The 17,526-nt window shown below is 46.0% G+C and overlaps 1 protein-coding gene across 1 annotated transcript in view; it reads right to left on the bottom strand.

Moving 5' to 3' along the window:
* Positions 1-17,526, bottom strand: part of FREM1 (FRAS1 related extracellular matrix 1) — a 1,195,879-nt gene that overhangs the window by 57,557 nt on the left and 1,120,796 nt on the right. Inside the window, exons 32-33 of the mRNA XM_069626057.1 lie at positions 11,224-11,271; positions 7,345-7,527 (exon numbers count right to left, since the gene is read on the bottom strand). Coding sequence (XP_069482158.1) covers positions 7,345-7,527; positions 11,224-11,271 — 231 coding nt within the window. The remainder of the gene's footprint in view (positions 1-7,344; positions 7,528-11,223; positions 11,272-17,526) is intronic.

Raw genomic sequence — 17,526 nt, 5'->3', positions numbered from 1 at the left:
GGTGGATTTAAACATCTGTCTTAAATCCAGAACACAGATCATTGCATGTGGGTCAAAACAGTGCACTTTGGGCAAATCCAAACTACACAACACACAACACGAAATGCTCTTCTTAAAAAGTCACTTCCTTCGTTGCGGCTCTGCGTGGGTTTAATGACATAATTGCAATGCTGCCTCAACAGTTGCAGATACCTCCACTGCATCGCCACAGTGAGTGCTAGCAACCTGCATTTGGAAAAGTGCATATTTGCAAACACAACACCTATCATACAACAGAAAGCTCTAGCACCACACATCTTTGACCGGAGGACAGTTATTTCAAAAGTGAAATGGCCCTTCTGTGGGAACTCTTCATCAAACAGAAGTGCTGAAACCGACTAAAAACAGACACATCGGTTCCTCGGGATGGAGGTCTGAAAAAATGGAGCGAAACAGATTCGGTGTGCCCATCCGCAACTCTGTAACTATCACAGCACCCACAATTCTTACACATTCTTTTAGAGATAAAATCAAAGGCAAATACTGAAAATCACACACATTCCTCTTGGTCACATCCTTCACTTGCCTCCAGGACTGAATACACATCCACAAGGGGGCCTCTTCCTTGGAGAGAACTCTTCGACACAGCATGTTGTGAAAGAGGAGCACACCGATATGTGGGGCATATCGTGGAATGTCAGTGCAATATGTGGTGGGCATGTTGCATGGGCAAGGGCAGCGCTCTGCAACGCTTGACTAAATGCCTGGAGGGTTTGGTCAGCAAGCAGGGACGGGCATGACCTGCAGGTAGTGGTGTGCCTTAGTGTGTGATTTGTGGCAATTCCCTGCTGTAGGAGAATGGCCGAATGCTCGTGGAGAATTCAGATGGTGGTGGTGCATGTCATGTCAGTGTGATCAATCCATGTAGTGGGTCACTGTCAGTACAGAGAAAGGTAGTAACACTTGTGGGGGTGTGGATGGTTATACTTTTCCAGTTTGAAGTGTTAGTCCTATTCCTAAAATAGCGGTGCGTGCTGTCGGTCTTGGATTACATTGGCAGCTGCAAGGAGGTATCCGTACTAGAAGAGCAATGGGGTGCTGTGGGTCAGGATTGAGGTGATTTGATAGACGTATGAGTGAACCCTGGTACTGGAATCCGAGGGTGTGTTGCGTGTCAGAGTGGATGTGAATTGGCAGAGGTGTGCTTGTGGGCGTCACTGACTGATAATGTAGTCACAGGGGGCTTCATTTCAGGAATAGGGATCCCTGGCAGAGATTTGTGAAGAGAGTTCGGGAATAGTGTGGGATTTAGGTGCATTGGCAGATCTGTGTGTAGGCCCCAGAGCATGAATGAGCTCCAACTGCACAACTGTCTTTCCGCTAGATCTGGAATAGTAAGTGTGAAGCATTGCTCCTTCAAGGAGCATTGGGAAGCTATTTTTAGATCCAAACTCAAAGTGAGTCAATGCTGGAATGGTAGAATGTGCTCCGCTCCAGTTTTGACGTTCATCTGACCTCTGAATACATGTGTGAATATGGGAACAACTTTTCACCATACAAAAGCTAAAACGATTGGCTTTGCCAATTAGTTTTTGAGCGAGCATTGTACAGAGAGCTTATCTGTGCAGTGTAGATTCAAGCATGAAAGTAATTAGTGGAGTATTGGGCTAGCACATGGACTGCATACATTGCTATACATGGGTGGGTATTGGCAGGCTCGGACTACCTGCATTTCTTTTTTTTAAACAATGGGAATACTGGCCCCTTTCAGTTATGGTAAAATACTACGAATGAGGGGGTATTGCGACTTCTCATCCATGGTATAATACTTAAAAAAAAGAGAGTAGGCATTCACGAGGGGATTATAATTTATGTATGTATTTATTTTATGTATTAGCGCACCAAAGCTGTAGACATCAGGGTGCTAGTTATTAAGTTAGGTGTCAAAGGTTACGCAAGTTAGGTACCTAGGTTACGATGGCTAGGTACCTAGGTTACGCAGGTTAGGTACCTAGGTTAGGATGGCTGGGTACCTAGGTTACGATGGTTAGGTACCTAGGTCACGATGGCTAGGTACCTAGGTTACGATGGCTAGGTACCTAGGTTACGATGGCTAGGTTACGATGGTTAGGTACCTAGGTTAGGATGGCTAGGTACCTAGGTTAGGATGGCTAGGTACCTAGGTTAGGATGGCTAGGTACCTAGGTTAGGATGGCTAGGTACCTAGGTTATGCAGGTTAGGTACCTAGGTTAGGATGGCTGGGTACCTAGGTTACGATGGTTGGGTACCTAGGTTACGATGGTTGGGTACCTAGGTTAGGATGGCTGGGTACCTAGGTTACGATGGTTAGGTACCTAGGTCACGATAGCTAGGTACCTAGGTTACGATGGCTAGGTACCTAGGTTACGATGGTTAGGTACCTAGGTTAGGATGGCTAGGTACCTAGGTTAGGATGGCTAGGTACCTAGGTTAGGATGGCTAGGTACCTAGGTTACGATGGCTAGGTACCTAGGTCACGATGGTTAGGTACATGGAGTCAGGTGACATAGATCAGTCTGGCAGGAGGCCCTGTGAGAATAGCAGTGGCTTGAGGTGCTTACGAAAGGTCCAATAAGATTGCTCAGATCTCAGAGCTAGGGGTAGAGAGTTCCAATTCTTGGTGCCGATGACCGGGAAGCTCTACCCGCCGGCTCTTATTAGTCTAAATCTTGAGCTGACAATATGGTAACAATAAGAGTGAGTGGCCCTTGAGGATTGCGATTTTTTGAGCCTTTGGGAGCGGGATGTGGAGGCAGAGTTGGATTGGCATTTGTGGGTGATTGCCAAGGTTTTGAATGTGATGCGTTCCCGTACTTTGAAAGGAAGATCATTGGCACTTCTCATTGGGGAGTCTTACTTCAAAGAGGAGAGCACTGTCACTTGTGAGTTAAGAAGCAAGCACTCTGGGATAGTTAGTACCTGCACTTCTATCTTTTTAGCTCAAGTTCTTGCGTGGGAGTGACTGTTTTGTGTCATTGGCACAATTGGTCACTAAGAATAGGTTCATATTAATTCTCACAATTGTTTAAGATGCTGCAGCCCAGAGGAGTTCTTTGATTGGCTAGATGATATCAAATTGATACTTTTGTCTGAGTGGGCTTCAGTATCAAGCAGACACTATACCCAGTCCTTACATACATACACAGCTTTAGGTATTCCCAACTGTTCATTACAAAATTATGTGACCGGTCAGCAGGCATGCTTAATTAGCCCACTTTACAAAAAGGTAAGGGAGTTGTGGTCTTAACGCCACATGCAAAACTTTCCCTTCTTATGAGGCATCTCACCTAGTAATTTTGCCCGTAACGCACACAATGCAGGTGCACATCCGTACGCTAAAGAACATCCTCAGGTCTCTGTGAAAGTGACCATGTCCTGAGTCAACCACTTCACTGACCAGTTTTCATTCTTATTTCTGACAAGTGAGGAGCAGTGAGTTGTTAGGAATAAGCATGAAATCTCTTGAGTGAGGAGAGCGAGTGAGGAGAAGAAAGGAAGACGTCATTAAATCGATAATGAGGACCTATGCTTCTTCTAAGCACTTGAAGAAATGACCGGGTACTCATATGGGAATATCCCAATATAAAAAGATACAGTCCTAAATATATTTGTTTTTGTGTTTATTTAGCACAAATATGTCGAGAGAAGTTATGAAAGTCAAACGCATGTCAACAGATTCTGGATAGGTAATGCACAGAAGAGCTCAGGTTTTAGGGTCATGGACATTTCTTTGCTAAATGACATGCAACACCGGAGCTTGCATCACAAAGCCGCTATAGCATGGGGGTTAACCCCTTAGAACACGAAGCAGTTGGATAAGTCAGACGCAGGCATCTACTCGATGGATCTTTGCATCTTCCCTTGCAACTCTCTCCTAGCCACTCTCTTACTGTTGCTACTCTCTCCCGACCCCCCCGGGCAAATCACCTCTTTTCTCTCTGAGTGGGCTGACCTCTCCTCCTCCCTCCTGGCCTCAACCACTCAACTCCTCCTCCTTGGTTACCTCAACATTCACCTCGATTCTCACTGTCCCTCATCGCTGCTCTTTCGCAACCTCTACGACTCCCTCTCCCTCTCTATCCTCCCCTCTGGCCCGACGCACTCTGCAGGACACACACTTGATGTCTTGATCTCCCCTGGCCTCCCCCTCTCTATTCCTCTGACCACTCCTCTCTCCTGGAGTGATCACTGCCTCCTCTCCTCCCATCTCTCACTCTCTTCTTCCCCAAGCCAACCACACCCCAACACTTCCACTTACCTTCTCGGACATCCGACCTATGAAGCGTGTGTCAGCTGAGGCTTTCGCTGCCACCTTCTCTCCCCCTCCTCCTCCTCTGGCTGACTCACACCCCGACACAACCCTGTCCCTTCTCTACTCTTCTATCTCTGATACTCTTGATGCTCTTGCCCCTGTCATGAGGATCCGCTTGAAGTCCAAAGCCAAGTGCAATTCCTGGTATGATTCCGACCTAGCTACACTTAAACGTAAGTGCAGGGCGGCTGAAAGGAAAGGGAGGTCTTCTTGCTCATCCTCTGACAAACTGGCCTGTCGCCTGCTCCAAAGGCAATACCGACTCTCTGTCCTCACCAAGAAGAGAGCCCACATTCAAGCCCGTCTCTCTGCGGCATCCAACAACTCGGCTGAACTCTTTAAAATCTGCAAGGAGCTTGCCAACCCTGCAGCAGTCTCCTCCCCTCCTCTTGTCTCCCAGGCTCTCTGCAATGCCCTTGCCTCGCACTTTATCTCTAAAACCCAGGACATCCTGTCCATCCTCGCCTCCCCTCCCCCTCCTATTCTCTCTCTGTCTGTGCTTGCAGACCCCCCTTTAACCACCCCCCCACCATCCTTCTCTTTCCTATTTTCTCCCCTGATGAGGTCGCTAGACAAGCCCGATCTATGAAAGCCTCGTCAAAACAGGTTCATCCCTGTTCCTCCAAAGCCATCAGGGACCACATTGACACCCTTGCTCCTGCCCTTGCTGATTTTTGCAACCACTTGTTTGCCTCAGGATCCTTCCCCTCCCCTCTGAAGCACTCCCTTGTGCATCCTCTTCTCAAGAAACCCACAGCTGATCCTTCCTGTCTGGCAAACTATCGCCCAATTTCCATTACCCCCTTTCTGGGCAAACTCCTGGAAAAGCTGTCCATCTCTCAGCTTAACCTTCATTCAGATTCTGTTGGTTGTCTCCATGACCACCAGTCTGGCTTCAGAGTGGCCAAAAGCACGGAAACTGCTCTCCTCAATATCCGTGAAGATCTGCTCGCCAACCTTGATTCTAACATTCCCTCTGTCCTCATCCTTCTTGATCTCTCTTCTGCCTTCGACACGGTCAACCACACCATCCTGCTCAACCGTTTCCGTGATAATCTGGGTATCACTGATCAGGCTCTGGCCTGGCTGTCCTCCCAGGTCCAACTGGGGTCTTCCTATCATATATCTTCCTCTCTACCTGTGGTGTCCCCAGGGGTCTAACCTCTCGCCCTGGCTTTTCAACCAATACCTGGCAACTCTTGCTCACTTCATTGCCATTTTCTGCTCAAATTTCCAGTGCTATGCTGATGACACTCAACTCATTTTCCGGCTGCCCTCGGCCACCTCCTTTCCCTCTCTCATCTCTGACTGCCTAACTGCCATTCAAGATTGGTGTGACGCCAATGATCTTTGTCTGAATGCCAGCAAGACTGAGATCCTCCTCATCGGCACACCATCTCCATCCTTTTCCCTCACTCTCTGGTCGGCTTCCCTTGGCCCTTCTCCTACCCCTACCTGCGAGGCTAAGAACCTTGGGGTCATCTTTGACTCCACACTTTACTTCTCGGCCCATATCTCTGAGGTCTCTAAAAAGTCAAACTTCCTACTGCACCTCCTCAGAGGTATTCTTCCTTTCCTCTCCTTCCCTCAGAAGCTCACTGTCTCCCAAGCTCTGGTTCTCTCTCGGTTGGACTTTTGTAACAGCCTCTTTCTAAATCTAACTGCTTCTACTCTCTGCCCTCTACAACTTATCCAGAACAGGACTGCAAGACTTGTCCTTGGCCTCAAGCCCTGGGATCGTATCTCGCCAGCTCTGAAATCTCTCCATTGGCTCCCAGTGGATGCAAGGATTAAATTCAAAACCCTCTGCATTTTCCACAAGGCTTTCTGGGGCCTGGGTCCAAAATACCTTCAGCTATCCCTCCGCAAATACCTCCCTCTCAAGCTCTTCGCCCCTCTACCTCTAACTCCCTCCTGGTCAATCGTTTTTCAAAGAAACGAGCTGGGGGTAAATTGCTATCTTCGGCTGGGGCCTCCCTCTGAAACAGCCTCCCTGCCACTCTAAAACTTGAGGAGAACCATCTCCGTTTCTGGAAGCACCTCAAAACCTTCCTCTTTGTTTCTGCCTTCGCTCCCCTTCGCCCCTGCTGATCTGCTCTCTTGGCACTGTGCACCTGGCCACCCTCTGTCCCCTGGGCCCAGGTACCTGCTCACCATGCCACCTTCCTGGACTGCCTCCTGGCCACCCCTTGGACTGGGGACTGTATCTGTACCCATACAGCCCCCCGCCCATTTTTCTTCTTTTTCTGCACTTATTCAGATATACCCTGTCTGATGCCTTAAACACAGCACTTGCTGGCTGCACTACCACAGTTTGCCTCCATTTTCTATTTATTTTTATTTATCTGCGCTCCTCGGCTGTGCACTTTCCAGATCGTTTTTATGTTGTGCTGTGTTCTCCCTTGTTCTCCTCCCTTGCCTAGTCGCGCTCTGAAACACTTGTGTACGAGCGCGATATAAATAAAATATATTATATCATAACTATTCACAAAATATATCTTAATGAAAAGAACTTGTTTTGCCCCCGCTAGAACCATCTGCAAAATGCTGCTTCTTCAATGATTGCACAGCCAATGGACCTGAGAAAGGGAAATGGGGCATTTCAGAAATGATGGGACATTCTGTCATGAAAAACCAACATGTCCAGTATACCCCCCACTGGTCTCAATTCCAGTCTGGGAGGTTCAACCTAGCAATGCATGTGTACGTTGCTATAGTCTGTGTTAATGCATAGCTGCCATAAGAGCCCATGCCATGTGTATCACCTTTAGCCAATCCAGGCATTTCAGACATTAGCAGTCCTAGGCTTGAAGTTTCATTTTCCCCATTATATGTATCCCCAGGCCTGGTTGGCATTCAAAGCAGTGTTTGCAAACAGCCTAGGACTGAGCAGGTGTTGAAAACGGCATGAATGCATGCGTCCGCTGCTGTGCCAACAGTGTTTAAGCATCCAATCAACATAGACAGCGCAGGAGTCAAACCTCACTAGCGGGAAACCATAAGGAGTGCCTACCTGACTGCTGAGGTGTAGAAGTGAGGGCAACCCTGCCCGGTCAGCTTGTGGGATCTCAGCCTTCCCGGAGGAATGCACGCCGTGTCTCTGCTGCCCGCGGTTCAACACCAACACCTTGGCCTCCTTGCTGGAGCTAGAAAGGGGGCTGTCCTCCTCCACTCTCAGCGATAAAATCCCATGGTACTTTTATAACAAAGGAAAGAAAAAGAGGATTTCAGCTTGATCATGGTACACCGGAGATGCCAAAACAAACCGTTCAAGTCCATATTCTGAACTTGTGTTGCCTAAAAATATCAAAAGAAAGAAACTGTCATGATGGCGGTATTGATTGCACAGATGATTCAGAAAGAAATGAAGCACACACAACATCACAAAGTCATCAACTTGGCTGCTTGCTAGACAACCAAAGAGTCTGAAAATAGAGCTCTGCAGCAAAATTACTGGCTATGACAAATATGTTTTAATCAGTCAAATCTGGGGTGACCACGTGGCTTTCACACAGACACTGCTTTTCCAGGCCCGTGATGTTATTTAAAAAAAATAATGCATTCCTGAATTTGTAATCTAAATACATTTCAAATTAGCAAATTACCCTTCAGCTCTGAAAAAAATGACAGGACACGCAAGCCCAGGACTGGGAAAATTCTATCCTGGTGACATTCATTCATCTGGTCGCTGTAGCGCCTTCATCACATCATTATTTGACTAGTTGGAATCAGTTTACTTGTGCATTTGTATAATGAAATGACTATACTCCTCAGAAGACATGTTTGTGGGACTTTCTCAGGGACCGCCCATTTTTAGGGTCCCCACGCCTCCCAGCCAGGGCAGGAATAGGCATCCTGATTCCAAGGGTTCGGGGTCATTTGCATGCATTGTGCATGGTTTTCTTGCACTTGAGAAAACACGGTATAATCCTTGCAAATCAGTGTGAGGATGTCAGCTGCCACTTTTACAAAGGGGGCTGACATTGCACTTCCCTGCCACGAGCACATGTAAAGGGCGGTCATCACCTGAGAATGACCACATGCGTGCGTTGATGGAGATGGAAACCCAGGGTTTCTACACTTTTTAGCAGATACATGCAATTATTTATTGATTGATTCCTGCTGCATGTGGAGACCGGTCTTAATCGGCAGAAAGCCTGATCATGCAGATGTGACAAAGGGTTGGGCTCCTTTCTGTGGTTTGCCCATTGTTAGGCAAGATTGTATGCAGTACCCTTTGGGTGCACTACAACTCTGACCTCCTGGCAATAGGAACCTAACCGTTGGTATAAGCTTGTACTACACAGGTTGGTAGTGTGTTGAGCAGCCAGGCTTATCTCAAGAGGGGTCAATGTGAGCTGTAGGGGAGTTACACAGTGACAAGTATTCAAATAAACACTTACACACAAGGTTTCTTGAATAAACAATTATACATTTATTTATCAGTCAGTTAGAGTAAAACCTCTTCAGAAGGGGGCTGTATAACAGCAACAGTCAAATACACTTCAAAAATACACACTCTTAATATTTCTAAATCAGTAAGTACCCTTTTGGGATGGCTCACAGTCACTACCTACACCCTCGACTTCAATAGTTAGGGTGCAGGGGGCAATAATATATCACTGTTGCATTTAAAATCAGGTTGAAGAGTTTGTCAAAGAGAAAGGTTGTTATGACACAACAAGAGATCTCACGAATATTTCTCAAAGCAGGTAAGTACTTTTGCAAAACCCCCCAATGCAAAGTTAGTTAACCCTTTCCTGGAAGGAAGACAAAACACATTCACAGAGGGAAGAAGAGTCATTCAGGGAGCCAGGCTAAGTCAAAGTCAATTAGAGCAAAAGTCTATGTGAAACTGAAGCACTTCTAAGAGGTAGGTAAAAGTCCTGAACAATGTTTTAAAAATCTTTGTATATTTAAGAATTCAACATAGGGCCACAAGCTGATTAGGCTTGTGAGGTTTAAAAATCTTTGTATATTGAAGAATTCAACATAGGGCCACAAGCTGATTAGGCTTGTGAGGTAAAGAAGCTGGTAGCAACTCTACAAATGCAACCAAGTAAGTCTCCACTGAGGACAAGTTGCTACACTACAAAAGGTAAGTTCCCTTAGACTTTACAGTACCTTTAGGTTGAACAAAAAAGTCCAGCAGATGACTTCTGTTCCTTTGCAGCTCTGCAGATCTCTCTGTTCCTGGGCCTCAGATGTAGGGACAAGAGGGAAGACTTCTGGGGACTCCTGCACTGCAATGGGATGGTCACCGCTCGCAAACGGCAAACTTCAAACAAGTGGCTGTTCAGTGTTTCAGCTCCTCGCGTCTACCGCAATTAGCAACAACGCGGTTCCTGGCTGTCAAGCTGGACTTTCCTTGCATCTGAGGTCCCACACTCTGTTGAGGGGGCTCATGCTTGGTCAGTCCTGCTTCCGGGAGTCTGGAGGATCTTCCTGGAGCTCTTGGGCAGTTTAAAAGCAACACACACAATCTGGTGTTCCTCTCCCTGGCGTTTCGGTTTCCAGCAGAAACTCTGTGGAAATTCATCCAGCTCTGTGAGGATGTCCAGGTGGCTTACTTTGGAGTTGATTGGTCCCACCAACTCAAAGGGAGAGTCATCCTTGTAGGGGCTTCTCTGTCGGTGCGGATTTGGAGTTTCAGTACAGCATCAGGGCTTCGCCAGGCAAACCAACGGTCCAGGAGCTGCAGCAGGCGGTCTCTTCAAGTTCTTCTTCAGTTCCTTCGTCCAGTGGTCGACTCTGCCTGCCAAGCCAAAAAGCCTTGCCTTTTATGCAGGTTTCTCCCATTCATTCCAGCCTAGCTGTTAGTCACCCAGCAGGGTGGCTATCCTTGCCAGACAGTCAGCCGGCCAATCACCACACAGTGCATTGGGTCTCCTAGGAGAATAAGCACCCATAGTTTCGGGCACCTCCCTCCCTTCCTGCCCCCACCAGACACCCTGTAGCCAGAGGTGGGCTTCACTTGTGAATCCTGCCAAAGGCAAAGAGAACAAAGGGACCAAACCTAGTTTGGCACGCAGAGTAAATGTCAAGAAGGACCGTTCCACAAGGAAATGGTGAAAAAAGAAGACAGGAGCAATTTTGACAACAATGGCACCCTTGGGTGCTTTACTGCAGCTGCGAACGCAGCCCATGGTAAATGCACACCACAGTAGTTAAAAGTAAACCACTGCCACCAGCCATTCAGTGAGGAATGGGTAACATAAAAATGTTACATGAGAAACTAGACAACAGGGATACTAAGTAACCCCTCCAGCACCCTATTGTAAGATAGTGTGAGCTGGGTCTAGAAAGTTACAAACGTAAGAAAAGTCAATTTCACTTTACTGCAGTAGTTTATCCCATAGACGGTATTTAAACCTTAGGGAAATCTGGAAGACTTCCCTGTGTCACTGCACTGAAGATGCTATGTGACACTATGTAAAAGATGATGCCTATGGACTTTGTCAGACTCCACAACCAAAAGAAACACAGTGTACAAAATCACATTTAAATACAGGAGAAAGTGGGAAAAAAGGGTTTCACTCTCTCCAGGTAAAAAAAATCAAGTCCTAAAAATCAAGCAAAGTTGCTGGGGGTCTCTAAGGTAGAGAGGAATTAGCACATTTCTGATAATTCTCCCTAACATCCATGGGAAGAGAATTCAATGTTAATTGATGGTACAATCTAGTCATCTATTATGTGCTAGGACGTGACTACATATAGACATCACCCATGTTTGTAAATAGATGGTCTGCTCCTTGTTGTTAATTCATAATGTATTATGACGCCAATTGACCGCAATAATAGCACATGCTATCTTCGACGATACCAAATTCTTAGTGGTGTAATTTGCAAGCACACGTTAAAAAATATCATCAAGGAAATAAAGCCCTCTTACCTGAAATACAACGTCAGTTCCATTTCTGAAGACCGATGAAGGATGCACCTAAAACAAAAAGCAACCCAGCAGAGTTATTGGACGCACTACAGCACCTGATTTAGGAAAGACTCACTAATAATTGGCAAATGTGTGGGAGTCAATCACCCCGAGGAAAATTATAGAAATGTGCAAAATTTAATTTCCGCAGTTGGAATTTAGCAAAATTTAGAAGTAGAGTATACAGCATGTGTTCAAATTATATGCATGTTTTCTAAGCATCATTTCTACTTTATTCTATAAACTTTAGACCCAATGTTGGCAATTTCATAACATTTTAGAAATTCAAAATTCCCCAATTGTGTGCAGCAATTGCATTGGCTATAGCGACATTTGGTAAGATTAGGCAGTTGATTGGAACGCCTGACCTGAAACTAAGTCCTTGCCAACTTGTTGATGGAACCTTGGTCCCAGTTCCCAGAGACCTTTCTGACGTGGAACAGTTTCAACTTTTTGATTTTAGGTTTGTATGTTGAAATTCGTACAACAATGAAAAAAAGTCAGTTTTCAAGTCTCGCAATAAATAATGCTGGTGATCTGCAGACACGTCACAGGCCTGACTAGCCTTCTTTTTTCTGTTAGGGTCACTCGAGCGGCGTGGAGTTAGAAGCAATGATTAACTGACTATGGTAGCGTCGGGAAAATGGCGAATTGCATGGCAAGTTACAACTGGTTCTCCGATTGAAAAAATGATGCTGGTTGCATATTCTTGCGTATGACATGGCGTTTTAATATATTAAGGGCTGAGCAACATGCATGCACAATATAGTTGCATATGATAGATTTAGCAGAGCTGTGAGTAAAAAGGTCCCTTGTCAGCTGATTAAGGAATACAAGAAGAGTTAGATGTCCACTGACTGATATTAGAACACATTTTATCAGCCCAGTATTCCGGGTGTGAGAGTAACTGCCCCATAAAATGGGCAGCACCAATTCCCTTAAGTCACACTGACGCTCCTGGTGTTAAGCACCGCACAGAAGTCCAGGGCAACTCTTGGAGGGATGGGGGACAAGGCGTTGTCAGATACAGTAACACATACAACATTCAAAAAGGGAATTTCCACACAAGATATGTTATATAAACCACTTTATATACTGTGGAGCTTACAGATACGTAAACTGATCAAGAAAGAGCATTTCTATTGGTCTGAGTTTGAGACCCTCGCTCTGAGACTTCCACATGTACCAGGGAATGTTTCTGCGGACAGTCTTCTTCTAAATCACTTTGTGGAAGCAGAGTAGATCTTTGTGGAAAACGGTGCAGGGTTCTGAGGCTAACCAAGGCAGAAGCTCTCTGAATACGTGAGTTGATGAAATGGCCATGCAGAGAAGGAAGTCTTCTGTGCAATCTAGTGCAATTCAATTGAGGTCATTGGCTCAAAGGTTTGATCAGCCAATGCTGAAAGAATTGTGTTAAAATCTCAAGATTATAGGGAGTCCTTAATAGGGCAGATAAAGAAGGCTATTCCGGTGCCTCTCAATGATTGGATTGCAAATAGAGCTGAGCTGCAGTAAAGCCTAGGTCTTAAGCTATGTCTGACAGCTATCCACTTGTGAACCCAACTTGGTCAAATAAGAAATAAACAACAGACCATGTTTCACAGAAAATGAGACAGGGTTGACCAGTCTCCTAAAACAACAGTCTCAGAAAAAAAGCCATTTACTGCAGTACTAGGCCGAGGCGTAATGCTGCCTCACCTGAATGATATCTATGTACTAAGAAAGACCCAGGTGGCCCAGAGTCAACTGCTTTGGAACCAAGCAGCGGTGTTCGGAAATAGAAGGGAGGGGTAACACACCTGATGGCCCTGTGGACTCTGAAGATCCACAGAGAAGGTGGCTGGCTAGGTTCACTGAGTCCCAGAAGCAAAATCTGATTGCCCTGTAAGGAGTGATCAGTATCACTGAACAAAACAGATCATTAACATTTTGAAAAGCACTTTGGGCAAGATAGGAATAAGAGGGAATGTTTACACTATCGTGGCATCCTACAAGAGTCCCTCAAGACCGAATTCCTACTCCTCACCTACCACACCGAACACCCAGACATACAGACCTGGCTATAAACCATAAACTCAGAGGGCTTCACACCAGATCTCACCTCCTGCACCAAGTCCCTCGGGTTCCACATCGACAAATACCTCTCCTTCAAGACCACATAGCTATGAAAACTCAGACAGCTTGGTATCAACTCTCCCTCCTGCGAAAAGCCAAGCCCTTCCTCACGCCTGACAGCTTTAGGTCCACCATTCAAGCACTGGTCCTAATCCCACATGGATGGGGCAATGCACTCCTCGGAGGCCTCCCGTCATCCTCCCTTGTGCCCCTGAGAAGTGTCCTACACACGGCTGCACGCCTCATCAAGGGTCTACACAGATACAACCACATCACCCGGCCCTCATCAGCCTTCACTGGCTCCCACTGCACACATGAATCACCTTCACGTCTTGCCACATCATCTATAAGGTAGTCACCCCAAGTCACCAGCTACCTTGCAGAGAAACTCAGCATCTCCGGCAGATAGCGCACCACCAGAAGCCATTGCATGTGCAGACATGAAATTCGCAGCTGCAAAAAGGAAAGGACCAGAAAACAAGCCTTCTCTGCCTATGCCCTAATACTATGGAACCTCCTGCCCGCCGACATCAGACTCGTCCCCCGCGCCTAGAATTCAGAAAAGAACTCAAGACCCACCTCTTCAAGGAGTCTCTCCTCCTCAACACCTAGGCCATCACGTCACTCGTCGCGCCACCTGACTCACACCCCTCACCACCCGGTACCACTGCACCCCTCCTCTGTCCCCCTCTGTATCCTACACCCCGCTGTATATCGGTTCTGTTGTTACCACTGAATAGCACTCCATTATGCATCTGTAATGTTGTACACCTCTGTAACGCGCTCCATTGTTTATCTGTTTTGGTGTAAACCTCTGTAAAGTGCTCAGTTGCTTCTCAAAGCTAGGCCTGCACTCAATAAATACAATAATAATAATAATAATAATAATAATAATAATAATAATAATAATAATAATAATAAGATGGCTAAATCATCTAGCAGGGATTGGATACTTTGTCCCAACCAAGGTCTGTGTGGAAGGCAATCTTTGTTCTAGGGAGTGGTGGGCAGGTGCATGCAAAGCTACCCTCATTCCAGAAAGATGCTCTGAGTTAATCCAGGGTGGAATTCTCACTTGTGATTGTGGGTTTGTGTATCACCAGGTGTGATAGTGAAGGTGAATCTCTTGTGAGATGTTACAGTCACAGAGCTTGACTTCCAGGAAGCACAGCGGGCAAGAGTTTGCACAGCAATGTTTGTGATATAGAACACTCCTGGAGTGTTGCCCAGGAGGGTTAACATTTTTGGGCTAGCAATGATTGGTAGGAAAGCTTTCACAACTAATAAGATTGCCTTGATGTGTTCTTCCCTGCTTTGTAGAGAGCACATGTCGTGCTCTCTTAGGTCTGCCAATGTGTCCTGTGAATGGAAAGAGTTAATTATAATTATGTGAGAGGGAGCTCATCTCTTCAAATTGGGAGTCCGTCACACATTTTAACTATTGGAGCCACCAAATGTCCTCCATAAAATGCTGGGAGATCGAGATTATGGTGGACTGGCGATACAGATCAAGATTTCAAAGCGCTTTCCAATGCTGCTTCATGCAGCTAATGGTGAACCTTGTGAGAGGCACTGTCAGGACACAAGAAGCCATGAGGCGCTTGACTGTTGTGACTTTGCAAGAGATTCAGTGGCAAGATGTGGTCGGTGGTGCTGGAAAGTGTAGAGGAGGTCCCAAAAATGGCCCGCACTCCAGCCACCCATATCGAAATGCCAGAAGCATACTCACCAAGATATGTGACATATAAGGAGCAATTGAACCAACAGAGAGCCACGGTGGGGCTCTGTCCAGTACCCATCAGAGGGACATGTATACCTATTGAAGCGCCAATAACCAGGCAACCTTGGGCTGCAAGGTACCCACTGAGGCAACCATACCAGCAGCTGATACGAAACGAACATCACTTACAAACAGTCCCTGAAGAGACCCAAAGAGCCTTAATGGAGAGCAGATGGTGACAACAAGTGAACACAAACGACGAACGAAAAACTAACACACAAGGACTAAAAACAAAGAATAACGATGTAATGGACATATAAGAAGAAACGATGTTAGCAACTAGAAACGTAACCATGAAGTAAGATGAAAATATGCGAGTACCTGAATGCATGTGAATAGGCTTGGAACGCAAGAAGCTAAGAAAACAGTCCTGCTTGCAATATTTAGTAGAAGAATAGAGCTACATGCGCCAAGTATACATATATCTACCTCAAATGAAGCACACTATACAAGTGCGACTCCATTTTGTAAAAGCAGAATTGAGTCCAGGCTGCAAGGGACTAACAAGGCCAAGATTCATACTCCAGCCAAAGCCGAAGGAAAAAGCGGAATCGAAACTCAGCAAGTAGCAGCTTAATGCCTGGGAATTTGAGGTCAACTCTAGGAAGGGAGGAGAGTGGCAAACTCCAAAGAATCGAAACTTCAGAGCATAGCAGCCAGCCAGTGAAGGTTAAGATAAGGAGGCCCCATGCAGGTGGCGAGGCTATGGAAGAATCAAATACACAAATAAGAGGGAAAATGAAGCAGTTTCACGGTGAACAGACACATGACCAGCCAGGCGCGAAGAGGTACCAACGTCTGATGTCACCCAGAACCCGAGGATGCCATAACTTTTCCTGCTAAGGAGCTACAGTTTCGAGGCCATCCTAGCCAACTAATTGACACATAGCCCTAAAGGTACTGATTGATGGAGAGGAGGCAGGGTGAATCTTGGGGCACAAGGCACCTGGGTGTCCATTCTGCATGCTGCTAATTAAAGTGGAGATTTATGTCTAGGGGTGTAACCCACCCAATCACAATGGACCAAATAATCTAGGGTCCTATAGCTTGTAGAACCAATAAGACATCGTAGTTGTAGTGACGTCTATCACGAGTGATGTAGAGGGATGGGCGTAGACGCCCACCCGATAAAAGTTATCCAATCCTCACGCTCTGTTACCATATAAAGATATAGCACCTATACTTAAGTTACCTTTTCCAACCAATAGAACTGCATGACAAACTTTGAGTTTTAGACGTCAAATTATGACAAATTTTGCCTATAAGAATTGCTGTCTGAATGGAGAATTAGAGTTGAAGCGAGACAGGCGATCGCATCATTGATGATTACCATTTGTTTCCTCATTTTTTGTACTTGTCATTAAACGGACTTCCCTTTGCCAAACTATCGAGTTGTCCTTATTGAAGTGTGTCGGAGTAAGTGAATCCTGCACCCTAACCTCCTCAAGGTGCAGCTATCTTGTCTTACAGGTATTAGAGGGTGATCTCTGACCTCTGGGCCCATCAGAGGATGCTCCACCCTCCTGTATACTTGGAAGCGTGAGGATGGTTCGACCATCGACTATTGATTGATTAATACTAAGACACCCATAGACCGATGGCACGAAGTAACTCTAGGCCTTCGGCAATATCACGAGTCCTTCGCCATTCGGCTGAGTAGACTGAGAAGCTTCCCGTGGACAATGATAGAAGTCCATCAAATCTGCAGTAGGTCTGAAGGAACCTGCCTTTCCGATCATAACCCTTCTCATTCCCACAGGCAGCAGATCGGACGAAAAGACTGCAAGAGGTGGGAAAAGGAGGGGCGGTGATCCCGAAGTTCTAAAGAGGAAAAGATGCGAGCGGTGAGTGAAACAATATACTCATTACTTTGGCAAATGCCTTGTAGGCATTACAACAAGTAAGGGAAAGGTAATGGAGGGTGGTGGAGAAAAAAATAAAAATAGTCAGAAGTAGAGAAGACTGTATATATATATAAGGGGTTAATGACTCGAGTATAATAGAAAAAGTTGTTACCGAGAGGACAGCCGAGGTAAAAAGTAGGTTACCGGGAGGACACCCAAGATAAAAAGTAGGTTACTGGGAGGACACCCGAGAGGAAAAAAGAGAGGATACCGGGAGGGCACCCGAGAGAAAAAGTAAGAGGATTTGCCTTGTTCCTGCGCTTTAATACAGCGGTCAGAAGAAACGTGAACTCAGAGCCCACATAATAGAGGGCGATTAGGCTACGGTGATGATTAAAGACAGCACTAATGGGGTTTGTTTAAACCCCATGTCGGGGTATTGATTAGAAGGCAGGTATATGTGTGTCCAGCTGGTGTCTGTATAGTCTGTCAAATGTCTGTTTTACGTGTCCTGTTATGTGTCAA

The sequence above is a fragment of the Ambystoma mexicanum genome, chromosome 6p, assembly GCF_040938575.1.
Source record: "Ambystoma mexicanum isolate Mex_15411 chromosome 6p, UKY_AmexF1_1, whole genome shotgun sequence".
Taxonomy (NCBI): domain Eukaryota; kingdom Metazoa; phylum Chordata; class Amphibia; order Caudata; family Ambystomatidae; genus Ambystoma; species Ambystoma mexicanum.
Note: the sequence above shows the minus strand (reverse complement) of the source record. Positions and strands in the feature narration are given on the sequence as shown.